Source organism: Bombus fervidus, chromosome 2 (assembly GCF_041682495.2).
Source record: "Bombus fervidus isolate BK054 chromosome 2, iyBomFerv1, whole genome shotgun sequence".
In the NCBI taxonomy this organism is placed as follows: Eukaryota; Metazoa; Arthropoda; class Insecta; order Hymenoptera; family Apidae; genus Bombus; species Bombus fervidus.
In genome coordinates this window covers 21,142,245-21,159,262 of record NC_091518.1, presented here as the reverse complement: position 1 = coordinate 21,159,262, position 17,018 = coordinate 21,142,245, and the positions used below count along the sequence as shown (strand labels likewise).

Here is a 17,018-nt window from a genome sequence, read left to right as displayed (position 1 = left end):
TGTTCCTTTATATAATAATATATAAATCAATAAAGTACTTAAATTGTTGTACAGTAACATATTTTTCGTATAATCATATTTATAAACACGTAAAAAATAAAATTCGTAAATATCTGGAACTTCACTTCTAATGATAATAAAAATCGCATATTTTTCTACTATTCTGATGAAAATAAACAAATTAAAATTTAATTAATAACGACATCAATGAAAAATATATATTTTTTTAAACTAATCTTGCATATTTCTAGGGACTTAAAATATTAAGGTACGTTACTGTTTTATGCGTTTTACCACACAACTGTCAAATTGACAAAATCAGTTAGCGTTTTATAAAGTATGTACGCGAAATCACATGTGGGTGGTTGAAGGGAAACCAATAGCAGGATGACCTGCACTCGTAATGTTCATTTATTGCCATGACATATACGATTAATGATGTCTCTACCGCATGGGAGCAAGGTTAATGTCGATTACAAAGCACGACTAGAACACAAGTTATACCTGGTATGTCATAATGAATGAAGGTTAATCATTTCATATAATAAGTAACCTTGATTCTATAGCTAACTTTTGATATATACATGATAATCCCAATATAATATAATATAATATTGTTTCAAATATACTATTATTTTTCAATGACACGTACAAATAAGAAAACCACTAGAATTTAATATACTTCTTGTGTATTTAATATTGATTTAGTTATTTCATTAATGAAAAATGTTCAATTTCTTCTAATAATAAGAACAAAATATTACTAATATTTATTATTTAACTAAAATATTGCTAATTATATCACAGATGTTATTATTATTTAATAGGCTAGAGAAAACCCAGAACCAATATTCGATGTGTCTGAATGTGCTTTAAAACATGTACCCTCTGGTATTTATTCGCTGTGTAGAGTATTCAGAAAGAAGGTGCTATGGATGTATAGTAACAAGCTGACTTCACTTTCGGGTGGAGGTGCCTTAAGCGATTTATCATTACTCGTTGTATTAGATATTCGTGATAATGAATTTACTCATTTACCATCAGACATAATGTGTCTTGCTTCTCTCAAGGTATTATTATTGAAATTGAGGAAATGAAATTATTTGAGATTTCTAAATTATTTTTTAATTGTATATATTCCAGGAACTTTATTTACAAGACAACAATATTCGGAAACTGCCAAACGAAATAGTACAATTAAGTAAATTAAACATTTTGAATGTGGCAAAAAACAAATTGAAACAATTGCCAGAGGCAATGGGAAATTTAAAGCAGCTTAGCATGTTAGATATTAGTCATAATAAACTTCATAAACTCCCTAAATCTTTGGGTTATGCACAACAATTAGCAGAGTTAAATATTGATGGGTTAAACTTATTGTATCCACCTCAAGATATTTTAAATGGAGGCACAAAAGTAATTATAGCATTTCTAGCAAATGAAAGTGGCATTAAATATTCACCAGAAGAGCCTGATTCTGAAACAGATATATCAAGAAATATAAGTTTTGAAGATATGCAAGGGGTATATCAGAATAAAAATAATGATGTACAGGTATTATATAATATAGGATTATGAACTTTGATGTTGCACTTACACAGTGTGTCTTAAATGTTTTGATTTTTACTTTTAGGCTGCATTACAGAAGCTAGAAAAAATGAAGGCATGTGGATGCTTCTTTTATTTTAGTATGCTTTCAAATATATCTTGCACATTTGCTACTGTTTATTGTGAGACTTAATTTTTATTTATAAAATACTTATTATATGTTTATAAAAGTAAAAATTTATATATTTGTATTGTAATATTTCTAAACTATGCTTCATTCTGCTTATTTTTAATTCTGATTATTTTGAAACAGCTGTTTCTATGATATTTTAGTAAATAAAGAAAATAATTTGCAATTTGAAGATTTATTTTTTCTTGCAGGAGCATCGCCAAAATGCATTATTAGAAGTTGAAAAGAACATCAAGCAGCAACAAGAATATGAAATGGAGATGCAGACAATGTTAAAAAAACACAGAAAGAAGGTAACTAAAATTAGAATTACTTATTTACAATTAATGCTTTTAATATATTGCATTAAAATATCTCTATTTCTAGCTTTTGCAAGATCTTGCTTTACAGCAAACTCAGTTACAACATGAATTACAAAAAGTACAACAAGAAAGAGATTCTAACAGAGCACGCTTACTTTCTTATATTTATAATGGTATAAATAAAATATTTCTATATTATATTTATTTTATTCAAAAATAAAAAGAAATATCTCCTAATAAAATTGAAAAAAGTTTTTTTTCAAAATTACAACTGCTAACATATCAATAATTTCCTTTAGCTGAAAAAGAAGCAGATAATGTTATTAAAGAATTTCTAAGAAACAGTGAAGAAGAAAGGCAAACTCAAGCTGAATTATTAGAAAAGGAAAAACAAGAAGAAATGCAACTATTATCTTCTTGTCACAAAGAACAATTCATGTTCCGTACCAAGGATACTCTTCGTTAGTATTAAATATTTAGAACAATATATAACTCATTATATAATTATAATCTTATATTTATGTATGTGATTTTAATAGTTTCTATGGAGAAATTACTTGAAGAAGAACTTCACAGAACTAGAAAGTTAGAAGAACACAGTAAATATAGAGATTGTGCTGCACAATCTTTACTCACACTGTTAGTAACATACTGATAATATTTTACATAAAAGTAAAAATATGTTTAACATTTAATAAATATTTCAGAGAAGTAAGAAATAATGATCATTTAGCACAAATAATGCAGGATCAAGCGGATAAAAGACAAGATTTAATTGATACATTAAGACAAGATGAAGTTTTGCAAAAGGCTGCTGTTGCAGCACTATTAGAACGTAGCGATGCACGTTGTTGGAGTATCGTGCAACAAGTCAATTTGGTACAATCGCAATTAGCTGCACTTACGAACATTGAACTAGAGAAGCGAAAATTAGAAATTAACCAGCAACTTGTATGTAGTATCCATAACTATTTAATTTTTTTACATACACTTAGATTTCTATATTATGAAGATATTTTATTATTTTATTAAATAGAATGAAATAGCTGAGAAAAGAGTAGCCTTGAGTGCTATTCTAATGAACTTATTAGAACAGCAGAAAAGCAGAAGAGATCAGCTTCTGGAAACAATTAATAGCATAGAACAACAACGTTGTATTACTGTAAGTATAGATTTATATGCTATTGTCTTTCTTATTATAATTTCAATAAAATTATTATTCTATCTTTTAAGAATTCTAGAAGGCAAAGTCAATTTTGGTTAATGCAATATCAGTCTTTAATGGAAACACGTCCTCAGGGTTTATTGGAAATGTTAGAGCCAATGTTAGTGCGACATGTTGCAATAGCGGGTGCATTACATTGTTTGCCATTTCTAGCTTCTTTGCCATCATTACTTCCAGATCTTAGTGATGAACAATTGAAAGCTGTATGTGAAGTATTAATTCATTTTTACCATTCGTTATCATTCAATTCACAAGTTATAACATATTTCATATTCTAGATTGGAATACACTGTGAAAATGATCGCACTGCTATAAGACTTGCAGTTGAAAATTACTTGGCAGAATTAAAACTCAACGAATCTAGAACACCCATAATACCTTCTGCACCATCAGAAGAAGCTTGTACAAGTTCTAATTATCAAGAATACAATACTACTCAAAGCATGAATACTGCCGAATGTGTAATTTGCCTTGATTTACAAGTAAGCAAAATGTTTATTCTATTTAAAAAATCTTCGCAATAAAATTCGCAATATAATTTTTATGATTTCATTTTTCTTATAGTGTGAAGTAATTTTTCTACCATGTGGGCACCTTTGTTGCTGTTCAGGTTGTGCAAATATGATTTCGTCAAATTGTCCAATGTGTAGAAGTGTGATAGACCATAAAATTCACATTGTAAAGCCTTAAAATTTGAATATTTTTTGTAAACAATTCCATTTAGATATTATTTGTTTATTAATTTAATGGTATATCAACAAATTACTATTTAAAATTTTATATGGAAGAATGTAATAACGTATATAATACGTATTATATATAATACGTATGTAATACTTTAAATATTTCCATTTACAAAAAATAATATCTCATAAAGCTATAAAATTTATCCAATAAATTTTTTTTAATTATATATCTCTTCCAATTAGTAATTTAATTTAGTATGTTATAGTTTCAGTCTTTTGTTAAATTATGATTATTATTGAAATAGAATTTTAGGCAACAAAATTCAGTTGTGTATATGAACTCTTTAATATAATAATGATACTTTATAGAGATGAGATCATGTATAATAATTATATTTAAGATAGATTAAAATTACCTAACTTTTTTATCATTATCTACAATAAAAATAAGAAAATATTTTAAATATTTGAAAATAAAGAAATAGAATGAGTTGCATTTATTAACACTTGACTACAAACGTCAACTTTTATATAAAATCATCACTGACATATTTGTAAATACAATAGCCTTACGAGTACTGCGAAAATCACAATTTTAATCTATTATGGTGGTTAAGAGTTAATAATGCAAAAATACCAAAAATAATAAACAAGCTTTTATAAATGATAATTTATATAAAAAAAACTTTTTTATAAAATCTCATTTCTTAAGTGCAGTATCTTAAAAGCATTCATTAATAAAATATTGACATTTTACCAATGTATATATACTCTTTAAACAAATATTGTTAAGCTTAAAAATTCATGAATAAAAAACATTAAAAAAGACAATTTGTTTTGAAGAGTTTTAGAAAATTAAAGGAAATTTGAATTAAGAACTTTTTATACGAATATATTTTACCTTTTATTATAGAATAATAAATAGAAGCATTTAACATGTTTGGTAGACTTATACAATAATTTTGTAAAATATATACTTATTTTTATCATAACTTATTTGCTTAATACATATCAAAAAACCATAACTTCTCTTCCTCCATCCTCCTCTTCTATAACATCATCTTCATCCTTTTTCTGTTGTTTTTTTTTAGATGTTGCATCTTTCTTTTCTTTTTGTGCTTTACGGAAATTCTCTAATGATTCCTGTAGTGGGTCAACAAACTGCTCAAACTCAATATCATTCATTGCTTGAATAACGTCCTGACCGCTTATCGTTTTACGATTTCCTTTCTTAGCTATTATATTTGCAGATGATGTCAAATACAATATAAAAATTGAAGATGCTTTTGCCACTGCAGTTCTAGCATCTTTAGCAATTGTAACTCCTTCTGGTAATGCTTCTTTTATAATTCTTGTTACAACTGCATTTGGTAAATTAAGATCTTCAAGCCTTTCTGCCATCTGATGTTTTTATTTAATTGTTCTATATAAATATAATATTTGAGAGGGGGGCGGGGTGGTAGTACAATATTAAAAAAGATAAAAATCTTAATTGTTTATAATAAACTACGTTATGCTTTTAAGGTTATGATGCAGTATGAAAGAAAAATATTAAATGAAATGCAATAAAAATTATGAATTAAATTACCTTGTTTTAAAGATGTTATCACACTCAAGCTATCTTTTAATTAACTTATACTAAAATTATATCGGAATAAAAACACAGTTTCTTCTTATTTCCCGCCAATGTGTCAATTGCACATATATTTAAAATAAATATTGAAAATAACACATATAAGGAAAAGAAGGATAAGTTATCACAGGCATATGAAATTTTCCAACATTTGTATTATTAGATTTAAATAAATAATGTCAACAATCATACTTCTGTTCTCAAGTGGTATAAGTCAAGTTCTCAATGAGTATGTGGTGAAATAGTATATAACACAAACATCAGGTTAAGATTAAAATTCATACCGCCATCTATATAAAATAAATGGCGCGATTTCGAAATTTATAAGCACATATAGTATTATTTATTTGAATGTTACGTCAAAAGAAAAATGATCTATGCTGTGTGAGGTTTTACCAATTTTTACCAAAGATAATAGTTATTAAAATATAACAGTCGTGTATATTTTATTTTATAAATATAAAATCATATTGATAGGAAATCTTTATAAACAAATGTTTCAAATAATGATAATATTTTCGCTATAATTTTCAATTATGGTATTGATGAAGTTGGAAATGATATGAAAATGGTAAGACTCCAATAGCTCCCAAAATTTTTTCACATACAATCGTAGAATGACATATACAGTTTAGTTGCCAGACAAAATCTCTCACGAGAAATAACATGACGTCACATTACCTCCACTGGCACTCTACAGCTACTTCGCTTGTGTCACGTGATATGAATTTCGTCCAATGACAACTATTATTCGTTTCCCTACCTCCACTTGTCTACAGTATGAGTCACAACGTCACTAGTCCACTAACTATACTACTTTCACCACTACCATTAGATCTTCTCCCCTTTTTCCCTCGATCTAGTAAGTAGCAACTAACAACCCTGAAACTGACAGACTAGTCCAACAATATTTAGTTCGTATCACGGTCGTATGTCGCATGTATCGTGGTCCGTAGTCCGTGGTTTGTATAAAGCAGAGAATCTGTCGTCTGTACGGTGGTTTGACAAGAGCCATTCGGTACCAAAATTAATTCCGAAACTGACAGTTTCATCATTGCAATCACCAACTAAAACGAAAATCGAAACAAGGCACCATTCGGAGAAAAATGTCAAAAATCGAAGAAGGAAATGCTCATATACGACAAGCTGAGAAAAGGTATTGTCAATATAAAAGATACTGTCAATGCAGAATTGCAAGTAATTATGCCAACAATTAATCTGACTTTCGTCAATTTTTTTTGCATGAAATCGATAATACATACTTTTTCATAGCGTAAAAATAATTTCATTTTTATTGATCCACTTATTCAAATACGGTAAATCTATGTTATAGCTTAAAAACATCACTGTTAAAATGGAGACCTGATTTCGAAGTTGCGGCCGATGAATATACAAGTGCAGGTAAAATATATACATAGAAATCATTGACATAACAATATCACACAATTAATAATCACGTTTTCTGTTATTTATTTTAGCAACTTGCTTTAAAATAGCAAAATCTTATCAACAATGTAAAGAATGCTTAATGAAATCTGCTGATTGTTATAAAGAAAATAGATCGTATCCTTTTAAATTGATATAGTTTTTATATATATTGAGATAGAGTATGATTTTAAGTTTCTTTTATACAATTTAGAAGTAATTTTATTCCTTAACATTAATTCTACAAAAGATGGTTTCATGCTGCAAAGTAAGTTCTTTAGATCCTTAATAATATACTATGAGAAATATTATCATTTGCTATAATATATTCGATTGTAGGAGTATTGAACATGCTGTTTTAATTTGCAAAGAAATGGGAAATCTTGCAGAAGCACCAAAATTAGCACATAGTGCTTGTTCTTTGTATCAAATGCATGGGTCACCTGATGCAGGTGCAGCTGTACTTGATAAAGCAGGCAAAATGATAGAAGCTACTCAACCACAAGAAGCACTAGAATTATTTAAACGAGCTGCTAATATTGTTATGGTTAGATATAATTCACTTTTGTAATTAGTGATAATGTTATTGAAAGTCATATAATATGTACTTTTCAATGAAGGCTGAAGATAGTCCACGTCAGGCTGCAGAATACATGAGCAAAGTGGCAAGATTATTAGTAAAACTACAAATGTATGATGAAGCAGCAGATGCAATTCGGAGAGAAATTGGAATGCATCAACAGATAGATCATGCACCCTCTGTTGGTAGATTAACAGTAGCATTAGTGCTAGTACAGTTAGCTCGAGCTGATCAGGTAGCAGCTGAGAAAGCTTTCAAAGAATGGGGAAATTACTGTGAAGCTCCTGAGGTTTGAACCATTTAAAAATTTAAGACTTTGTAACTAAAAACATTGTATTTATCTTCATTTGTTCTTACTTATCATCAGGTTAATACATTAGAAATGTTATTACAAGCATACGATAATGAAGATGCAGATGCTGCAAGAGCAGCATTAAATAATCCTTTCATTAAACACATGGATGTTGAATATGCTAAACTCGCTAGAAGTATACCTCTACCACAGCAACAATATGCAATACCTCCTCCAGGAATAAGAGCAAATGCAGCAGAATCATATACATCTCCTAATGCCTCAAAATTGGTGGAAGAAACTACAACTGAAGTTCAAGTAAGCAATAAATTTGTTTATTTAATAAAGCTATATATATAATATATATTATATAATACATGTAAAAAGACCTATAAAAATTTTCTTCAATTTATATCACTTTTCAGAACATGAGTATTAAAGAATCTAAAGATACTACTACAACGTCATCTGAAGACACTATTGAGAAAGAAGAGGCACAAGCAGCACCTTCGAAAAACATAGGAAATGAAGAAGAAGATGACGAAGAATATGAAGGATTATGTTGATTATATATTATTATTATTAAGATTAACTATTTATATCTAGAAGTATAAACAAATTTTATTTTATAAAAGATATTATATTGTGTTAATTCAGATATATATATATATATATATTTAACGCCTAAAAATATTCTTTACAGGCATACTAATCATATATATATATACACACACACACACACATATACATATATATATATATATGTATATACATAAATCTTAAATCTTGTTAAATTCTTTAATGCACTTTTACTAAGCATTAATTAATGGTTAGTAAAACTTTAGTAAAAAATACTTCGAAAAATATTCTTAAAAATACTTTCAGAAATACATTGCTTACAAGAAAATTTTTCTTATTTAAAATAACAGTTACATAAAATATTTGAGATATAATTCCTTATACATGCTGCTAGTAATCCTATGACAAGAAGTAAATATGTAATATATATGCATTTATGTTGAATATAACAATGTTTAAGAATATAATCTTTAAAAAATACTGTTCTCATGTTGACATCTGCTTCATAAGTATTATATTTTTTTTGTTCTTATAGAATATATTCCGATGATTGCAGATCTTATGTCAATAAAGATGTATAAACACAAATATATTTTAATAATCTAATTTCATGTTTACGAACTGTAAAAATATATATAGAAAAATAAATTGTTACTGCGAACGCTTAAACACGTGTTGATTCCCTTGATATTGTGTACAAGTTAAAGGAAATGAGGTTATGAATAAATTGAACTCTCTATACATATATACTCACAAATTTTGTCTTCCAAAATTACGGACTATCTTTTTCTATGGCATGTCCTCAAAAAGATAAGAGATTTTAACACAATACTTTTCACTTATTCACAAAATTTTAAATACAACTTTTCACTTGTCGGTTTTGAAAGATTGCCGCGAAATGACGTATCAACTACTCAAAAACATAAATCACTAAGGATAGACAAATTAAAAGGAAGCTTACATATACGTGATTATCTAAAAGTGTTTCATATATAAATACATAGTAAAAAAATTATTTATATTATTAACTAAATAAAACGATAGTCTTTAATGTATTAAAATTTTATAGTTGGAAATTCACGCATTTTTTTTCACTTATTTCGCTAATTCAAGTTATTTTAGAAATATAGTATGTACAATTTTCTCAATTTATTTCTGTAACAAATTAAAAACTAAAATTGTACAATTTATTATGTAATTACAAACAAATTATAATAAATCTCATATTGTACTGAAACTAAAATTGAATTCAAATATAACAACAAATGTCAAGTTTATACAACACGATATTTTCGAAAAATTAGCGCGAAATAAGTCTGCGCAAGCTTCAATCTGTGGATATAGATGAGCAAATATCATCATGTAATAAAACGCTTTTAAACGAACAAGGAACATGAAACTCCTATATATTGTTACGAAACTAAATAAATAATATAATGAAACATTAAATTTTACTATTTATCATCCATATTTTATCGCTACTTCGATTATTAATCAGTCTTCTATCGAATGACTGTGAACTTCACTTTAGGAGTTTCAACACGAAATCAATATTACAGTGGCTGTTAGAGAGGCGTGTTTGCGCACGAACGTTAAAATCGAATAAATAGTCGTCTGCAGGAAGACTGAAAGCAGACGTCACAATACACGACGACGTCGTGGTATCATAACACTAGAGCGCGAGCAAGTGTCAATTTTGATTATTGTCATCGTTCATCCGAGTATCGATAGTTCTGTCAAGATCGTTTGGAATTTCCACCGATGATCGGCAAATCGCGTATACGTATTTCTGTGGGTGCCGTGAGGCGGCGAGAAAGGCCACCTCTTTAAATTAAAAGAAGGAATGACGCTGGAGAATCCGTTCTTTGTCGTCAAGGAGTAAGTAAAAAAATGATCTCCCTGTTGTATGAATTTTTAACGAATATTCTTCAAGTTTCAGAATTATCCATAAAAATGTCGATATCAATATCAGTGAAGTTTATGCAGTTGTCAAGCTTTTGAATTTTTGTTGCTCCTTTTGTGACATTGATATCGTATATATACATCAACCCTTTAAGAATAGTCGCAAACGAAATTACAAAGAAACTTTACTTTTGGTGTTTCGAAATAATTTCTAGTTGTTATAACTTTCGTTGAGAATGTTTTACGATAATCCATTTATTCTGCATCTTATCTTAATATACATATACATACGTTATAAACACCTCCCTATAATCTGAACTTTTTATATGTATTATTTTGTTCGCTGAATTTGTTCAACATTTGACTCGTTATTTTTATCGGGAATAGCGTTGAATCTTTTTTCGCAATAATTTTAGATTAAATTTATTGCATTTTATGTTTTTATAATACGCAGAAAAGTATATTAAATTTGCAACATTCTATTAAATGTATCAATAGACATTTTTTTTATTTTTTAATATTTTTATTGAGAAGTAATTGAATTATTATTATACAATGTTTTATTACTAGATATGAATTACTAGAAAGAAACTTTTATGTATATTTATTACAACTAATTAAAATTTCTCATGCATAAAATTTTACTAGTTTTTTAAGTATTAAAAACAAATTTCCTGATATTTAAAGTACTTGTTACGATTATATAACACTTGTTAAGTCAAATTGCTTATATTTATATAACATATTTATAATCAAGCATTAATTACTAACGACGTTGAAGTGAAAAAATTTATCCTTTCCTTCTCAAATATGAAATAATTTTATTCATTTTATTCCTTACAAACAATAATAGTTTATGTTGTTTATTTACATGTATTATATTATTCTATATTATGTATTCTTATATTTTAATGTACAATTTATTTATACTACTGATATAAAATTTAATTAATGTACTCGTTATAATTTTTTAATTTCTAATATAAATAATATCGCTTATTTGTTTTGTAGCGAAGTTTGCAAGGCCTTAAATAAAAACCGCGGTTTATACGGGCGCTGGACGGAATTGCAGGATGTTATTGTCACGAGCTCTACCGTGAGTGGGGGAATCCCAATCTCACGTGACGAATTGGAGTGGACTACTACCGAATTACGGAAAGCCTTACGCTCAATAGAATGGGATCTCGATGATCTAGAAGACACGATCTATATCCTTTGATATACATCTATACATTACGAAATATATGATATTAATTCTTTCAGTATTAAAATTTAATACTAAAATGGAGTACTTGAATAGATAACATGTACATTTTTTCTTAAAAATCGTCATTTATTTATTGAAATTTATATAAAATTAATTGAAAAATGTTCTTTTTAAAATTTTGAATTTTTATATCCATATGCTATATTTCCCTTAATGCACTATATGTGTGATTATACGTATTGTAGAAAAAAATCCGACAAAGTTTAAGATAGATAACAAGGAATTAACGGTTCAACGAAGTTTTATCGAACAAACGCGAGAAGAAGTTAAGGTAATACTTCATAGATAACATTCAATGTTTATATTAATTATTAGTTTAATTTAATATTTTCGGAAATGTACAGGATCCGACTGAATAACGTGTAAAAACGAGCATGATGTAACTGTTTGTGGAAAAATAAGAAAATGATATAGAATACAATTTTTTCATTCTCAGATTAGTTTTCGAGAAAATCGAGTTTCAAAATTTACTCGATATACTTGAACTTGGCTAATTACCGACTAGATATATCTGAGCGATCAATAAAATGTTATTCTAGATGCAAAAGTAAGCAAAAAATGTAAAATAAAATTGTTCCATTCAAAGTTTAGTTTTTAAGAAAATAGAGTTTGAATATGTTTAATTAAGAATCGGTCTAGTAGTACATACGTGTGATAAATTATTAAATTTATTTTTCTCGAAAATAAGACATCTTATGAAATAATGTTATTCTATATTTTCACACATGAAACGACGTCCAGTCCGGAATTAGTTCTATTTAAGTATACTTGATAAATTCTCAAACTCTATTTCCTCGAAAATTATGTCGAGAATGAAAATATTTTATTTTATACTTTTTTTCTTATTTTTCCACAAGAAATCATGTCATGCAGGCTTTTAAATATTATTCGGCCGGAATCTATATATATATATATATATATATATATCGATCATATTACTAATTTGTTGCAGACTATGAAGGATAAAATGAATTTAAGTAGGGGTCGAGATCGCGATAATACAGCTAGACAGGTTTGTCGGATTTACATACTATTTATATATATTTGATTATCTTTATAGTTTTTGTTATCTATTATCGTCTTAATTGTTTTCAATGAAAGTACCAATTATAGTTTAAAAAACATTACGAAAAATGTATGACATACATACATGTTCCTATTATGTTTTATAATTATATAACTACATAATTATAATTATGTTTATCATTGTTCAAATAAAAATAATTTATATTATCGTATTTTATATTTAGAGTTTGTAACACAACATATTAATTTCATAGATGGAATTGAAAGTAATAAGTCATTTAAATGTATTTTCTTTTATACGTTTAAATTTCGCTCGCAAATTACTATCGTATACATTGCGACACCTATATGAAGCTGTCAAATTCACCGATAATGTTGATAGTGATTATCAAATTTGCTGGTTTGTTTCTTAACGATACAACTTTTCTATTAATTTACAAATAAGATACTAGCAATCGAAATTACTGAAATAAGAAAATGGTTTATGCGGTAAATCAATATTTGATATAATGAGTATAATTCATAAGATAAGATTTTTGTACTATATTAGTATAATTTAAATGTACTTGTCAAATGATTATTAAATATCTTTACATCAATGTGTACATATTTATAGCTAATATATATGTACTATATTTTTGATTTAACAATTTGTATATTCATATTTTTTTATTTATCGCAGCCACTCTTAGATAATAGTCCTGCTCGAGTTCCTGTCAATCATGGTACAACAAAGTACAGTAAATTGGAAAATGAAATTGATAGTCCAAATAGGCAGTTTTTGGGAGACACGTTACAACAACAAAATGACATGATGAGGCAACAAGATGAACAATTAGATATGATAGGTGAAAGCATTGGAACGCTTAAAACAGTATCCAGACAAATTAATACTGAATTAGATGAACAAGCAGTGTAAGTTTCTAATCAGTACTATTTAAATTTATTGTTGTTGATAATATTACTTTTTAGTTGGTTTTTGAATATATGTTTTCAATTGTTTCAGTATGCTAGATGAATTCGGTAATGAGCTGGAGGTGACTGACTCTAAACTTGATGCAACAATGAAAAAAATGGCCAAAGTTCTTCATATGAGTAATGGTAATTATAATAATTACATTCCTGCTCCTACTACTGCAACATCTAGTGTTTCTGATCTTGCCTCTAAACCTTCTTCTCTATCATCCTTATCAAATACAATAACTAATTGTTTCTTGTGTTCTGGAGATTAAATAGATATTTTTATTATAATTTTACCATAATTATTCAGTAATATTCATAAACCACGTATTCTTTTTGCTTGAGCATTTTCTTTTGTTCAAATTTATTTACAATATTTGGCTTTGTTAATGATGCCTAATTTTTATGTGATACAAAATTAATAATTTTAAACATTTACTGAAAAATTATGGAATTGTGTAATGAATTTAATAATTCATTTTGTCTTTACAATAACATTGCATATTGTGATTATCCATGAAGAAGTCATTTCCCATTCATTCTCTTCATTAATTTAAGCTAATTTTTAGCACTATTGCACTTATTTTTAATGATTTGATTTTTCTATTAAATATATATAGAATTATACTGCTATGTGATTATTTAGAATGAGAAATTTATTGGAGAGTAGAAGTCTCACTAAATTGAAGTTACTTTTAAAGCAAAAAATTAATAAAATAAATAGCATTTATAATTCACATATTTCATATAATGAAATAACCATTTTAGTTTCTTTAGTTTTTTATTATTATATTAAGTATTAAATTGACAAATTATTTATTATTTATCAAATGATTAAAGTTTTAGTAAAACGATAATAATGAGTTAAAACATGTTATAAACATGAAATAAAAGTAAAAATTGATCCATATACTTAGTAGGATCTCCTACTTAAATTATAAAAGATCTTTCTGTTATTTTATTCATCATTTCTATTATAATAATATAAAAGGAAAAATTGAAAAATTTATATTTTAATACTCATCTTTCCATAACGTTCATGCTTTTCTTACACAATATATTCAAACATAAGATCTTATAAATGTTATGTTAACTTTTATTCTTATCATAACAAAAATAATCAAAAACAAAGATTAAATTTTTAATGTAAACAGTTGTTGAAAATCCATGTATATAAAATAATTAGTATATAAATTTATAGTTTTTAAAAAAGTTATATATATTTAAATTTAGTAAATGCTCTCTAAAAGTGTAGTATTAAAATGGACCAGTTGTAGTTTCAGAACGATAGTTAATTTTAAAACAATACAGTTCAAGTATTTATTTACATAGCACGATAGGGACTAAATGGTAATATGAAATTCAATAGCAACATCAGAAAATTAAAGAAAGTTAACATATATCAACAAAATATAGATAAATAAACAAATTGTATATAAATACCTCAGTATATAGGGATTTACAAAAGTAGTTTAGATGAGTAGAGAAATGTTAACGTATTGTCAAATATTTCAAAACATGTACCAAAGCAGGAAAAGGTAGCACAAGTAATTTGTGCCTGAGAAAATTTTAATGTCATAAATTTATAGACAAATATATATAGTATACATATATACATATATACTACTAGAAAAACATTTTCAATAAATTTGGAAACTTCTGATACTTCTACTTCCAATGTACACAACATGTGATATTAATATATTGATTAAAGCGTAGACAAAAATAGTTTAGGACCTGGTAGTGTGAAATATTCATACGATATTGTGAAAGTACCAGTCAGTTTATGTGTGTAATGAATGTAAATGAAAATATATAGTTTGAAAGAAAAGTGTTGAAGAGAAAGAAGAGAAAAATGTGAAAACAATTATTTGTACGTATGGTGATTGTTGATTGATTGTTTCTCAATGTGAATGAGATTGTTCATAAGTACTATAAAATTTAGTGACTCCAGGTAATCTGAAGTTCTCTCTCCATTTTAAGAAAGTAAAACATAATAAAATGAGTTAAAAATTAGAAACTGACATGTTTATTCATTGTTAGAAGAGTGTTGATAGTATAATGTTGTGAATTCATACGTAAAAGAGAAATTGTTTATTCTAGTTGTATTTAAAAATTAAAAGAAAAAATTATATCTTATTATTTCACATAAATGACCAATTGTGAAGACATACTGATAAATAAAATTTGAGACTTTATTTATACTGTACATGTTACTGTAAAGTACCACAAACTCCTACCCACTGAAACTATTCAAATAATAATTACAACAATATTATATATGTATAAGAACTCGTTATATATTGAATTCTGTGTTTGAGAGATAATAATGAATATATTTTTTCATTAAATTTTTGTTAAAACTAATTTTCAGCACTTTACTTTGTTTACTGCATTCAGTTTCTCTAATACTCATATAAGTAAGCAATATAAAATCTCTCAATCATGGAATATGATCTTTTTCACTTAAAACATGTTTATAAATGTGTCTTATAGGTATGTCATTTTTTCCTCATTTTTTGCTTTTATATGTTTATGCGAAAATAATTTTTATTCATGCGTTTATGCAATTTCTAAAAAGTGAATATATATAAAAATTATTATTTTGATGCTTCTGTAATTTAATAAATGTTACAATTACTGCTTGTTATGTATAAACAACTCAAACTAAAAATATAATTTTAAAAGGTATTTGAATTAGTTTATAATATTGATTCTTTGCACTTTTAAAGCATTGAATGGATATAGCAAACATCTTTCAAAATATGTAAAAGATTAAATCTTAATAACTAATTTATAGCTTAATATTTAAGTGCAGAGTATCAATGTAGAAAATCTAGTGTTGTTATAAAATGTTTGTTGAAGAATGCATGTTGAAAATAATATATAATATTTACTGTTTGAAGAAGGGCCAAATATATAAATATTAATTTTTCTTATATAGTATGCCACATATGACTTGTTTAATTTTACCGTTGTTCAATGAATGACGATAAAATCTCTTGATTCTGACCAGTTTTTTTATAAGTGACGCATGTGATGTTACTTTCCGTTTGTTTTAGATCGGAGACAATGGGTAGCCATTGGAGTGTTGACCGCTATATTGGTGTTTCTAATAATTTTATTTATAATTAAGTGAATCTCGTTTAATTTCCTAGTTTCCTTAAGAATTTATTGGTTCTTCTTCATAGCATTTAGACGAATGTGTTAAATTCTGTTTTAATAATGAATTATTGATAGCGATATTCTATGATCCATTATAATAAATATTTACAGTTATTACATTTTTGACAGGATAATTATGAATTCCCTTTCCCAATTGCAGGTAATAACTAGATTGAAATATCCAAGTATTTTATATATATTATATTGATTTCAACATTTCACAATATTTTAATCTATC

General features: G+C 26.6%; 4 protein-coding genes across 7 annotated transcripts; 3 read left to right on the top strand and 1 right to left on the bottom strand.

The window, feature by feature from the left end:
* Window positions 1-261: 261 nt before the first annotated feature.
* On the top strand, window positions 262-4,707 carry LOC139997820 (E3 ubiquitin-protein ligase LRSAM1). Of its 2 annotated transcripts, XM_072021795.1 has the most exons (13): window positions 264-507; window positions 828-1,070; window positions 1,144-1,554; window positions 1,634-1,663; window positions 1,930-2,031; window positions 2,105-2,213; window positions 2,340-2,501; window positions 2,580-2,679; window positions 2,748-2,991; window positions 3,077-3,202; window positions 3,274-3,468; window positions 3,544-3,747; window positions 3,830-4,707. In XM_072021795.1, exons 1-13 carry the CDS (start codon window positions 436-438, stop codon window positions 3,953-3,955), a joined length of 2,124 nt encoding a protein of 707 aa, XP_071877896.1. In that variant the 5' UTR covers window positions 264-435; the 3' UTR covers window positions 3,956-4,707. The 2 variants fall into 2 exon arrangements, with proteins under 2 accessions (XP_071877898.1, XP_071877896.1); XM_072021797.1 differs by lacking the exon at window positions 1,634-1,663 and having other exon boundaries at window positions 262-507.
* Window positions 4,708-4,822: 115 nt separating this feature from the next.
* Window positions 4,823-5,856, bottom strand: Chrac-14 (DNA polymerase epsilon subunit 3 Chrac-14). Of its 2 annotated transcripts, none has more exons than XM_072021822.1 (2): window positions 5,540-5,856; window positions 4,823-5,352 (listed from the first exon to the last, which is right to left on the bottom strand). In XM_072021822.1, the coding sequence occupies exon 2, from the start codon at window positions 5,350-5,352 to the stop codon at window positions 4,963-4,965; it is 390 nt and encodes a 129-aa protein (XP_071877923.1). In that variant the 5' UTR covers window positions 5,540-5,856; the 3' UTR covers window positions 4,823-4,962. The 2 variants fall into 2 exon arrangements, with proteins under 2 accessions (XP_071877923.1, XP_071877922.1); XM_072021821.1 differs by having other exon boundaries at window positions 4,823-5,374; window positions 5,540-5,853.
* A 542-nt stretch (window positions 5,857-6,398) lies between these two features.
* On the top strand, window positions 6,399-8,553 carry LOC139997823 (gamma-soluble NSF attachment protein-like). Its single transcript, XM_072021807.1, has 8 exons — window positions 6,399-6,740; window positions 6,918-6,985; window positions 7,063-7,147; window positions 7,260-7,277; window positions 7,349-7,556; window positions 7,630-7,878; window positions 7,957-8,199; window positions 8,307-8,553. Exons 1-8 carry the CDS (start codon window positions 6,691-6,693, stop codon window positions 8,445-8,447), a joined length of 1,062 nt encoding a protein of 353 aa, XP_071877908.1. The 5' UTR covers window positions 6,399-6,690; the 3' UTR covers window positions 8,448-8,553.
* Window positions 8,554-10,025: 1,472 nt separating this feature from the next.
* Window positions 10,026-16,899, top strand: LOC139996622 (syntaxin-6-like). Of its 2 annotated transcripts, XM_072021128.1 has the most exons (7): window positions 10,029-10,338; window positions 11,374-11,570; window positions 11,806-11,900; window positions 12,582-12,641; window positions 13,338-13,570; window positions 13,662-13,756; window positions 16,678-16,899. In XM_072021128.1, the coding sequence occupies exons 1-7, from the start codon at window positions 10,304-10,306 to the stop codon at window positions 16,752-16,754; spliced, it is 792 nt and encodes a 263-aa protein (XP_071877229.1). In that variant the 5' UTR covers window positions 10,029-10,303; the 3' UTR covers window positions 16,755-16,899. The 2 variants fall into 2 exon arrangements, with proteins under 2 accessions (XP_071877220.1, XP_071877229.1); XM_072021119.1 differs by lacking the exon at window positions 16,678-16,899 and having other exon boundaries at window positions 10,026-10,338; window positions 13,662-16,459.
* Window positions 16,900-17,018: the final 119 nt, after the last annotated feature.

Coding starts and splice junctions, on each gene's coding strand:
- LOC139997820 (XM_072021795.1), top strand. CDS start 436: ATGATGTCTCTACCGCATGGGAGCAAGGTTAATGTCGATTACAAAGCA. Junction 1,555..1,633: donor ATAAAAATAATGATGTACAG/GTATTATATAAT, acceptor TTTTACTTTTAG/GCTGCATTACAGAAGCTAGA. Junction 2,680..2,747: donor GCACAATCTTTACTCACACT/GTTAGTAACATA, acceptor TAAATATTTCAG/AGAAGTAAGAAATAATGATC.
- LOC139997823 (XM_072021807.1), top strand. CDS start 6,691: ATGTCAAAAATCGAAGAAGGAAATGCTCATATACGACAAGCTGAGAAA. Junction 6,741..6,917: donor ATACGACAAGCTGAGAAAAG/GTATTGTCAATA, acceptor TCTATGTTATAG/CTTAAAAACATCACTGTTAA. Junction 6,986..7,062: donor CGATGAATATACAAGTGCAG/GTAAAATATATA, acceptor TATTTATTTTAG/CAACTTGCTTTAAAATAGCA.
- Chrac-14 (XM_072021822.1), bottom strand. CDS start 5,352: ATGGCAGAAAGGCTTGAAGATCTTAATTTACCAAATGCAGTTGTAACA.
- LOC139996622 (XM_072021119.1), top strand. CDS start 10,304: ATGACGCTGGAGAATCCGTTCTTTGTCGTCAAGGA. Junction 10,339..11,373: donor CCGTTCTTTGTCGTCAAGGA/GTAAGTAAAAAA, acceptor TTTGTTTTGTAG/CGAAGTTTGCAAGGCCTTAA. Junction 11,571..11,805: donor TGATCTAGAAGACACGATCT/ATATCCTTTGAT, acceptor GTGTGATTATAC/GTATTGTAGAAAAAAATCCG.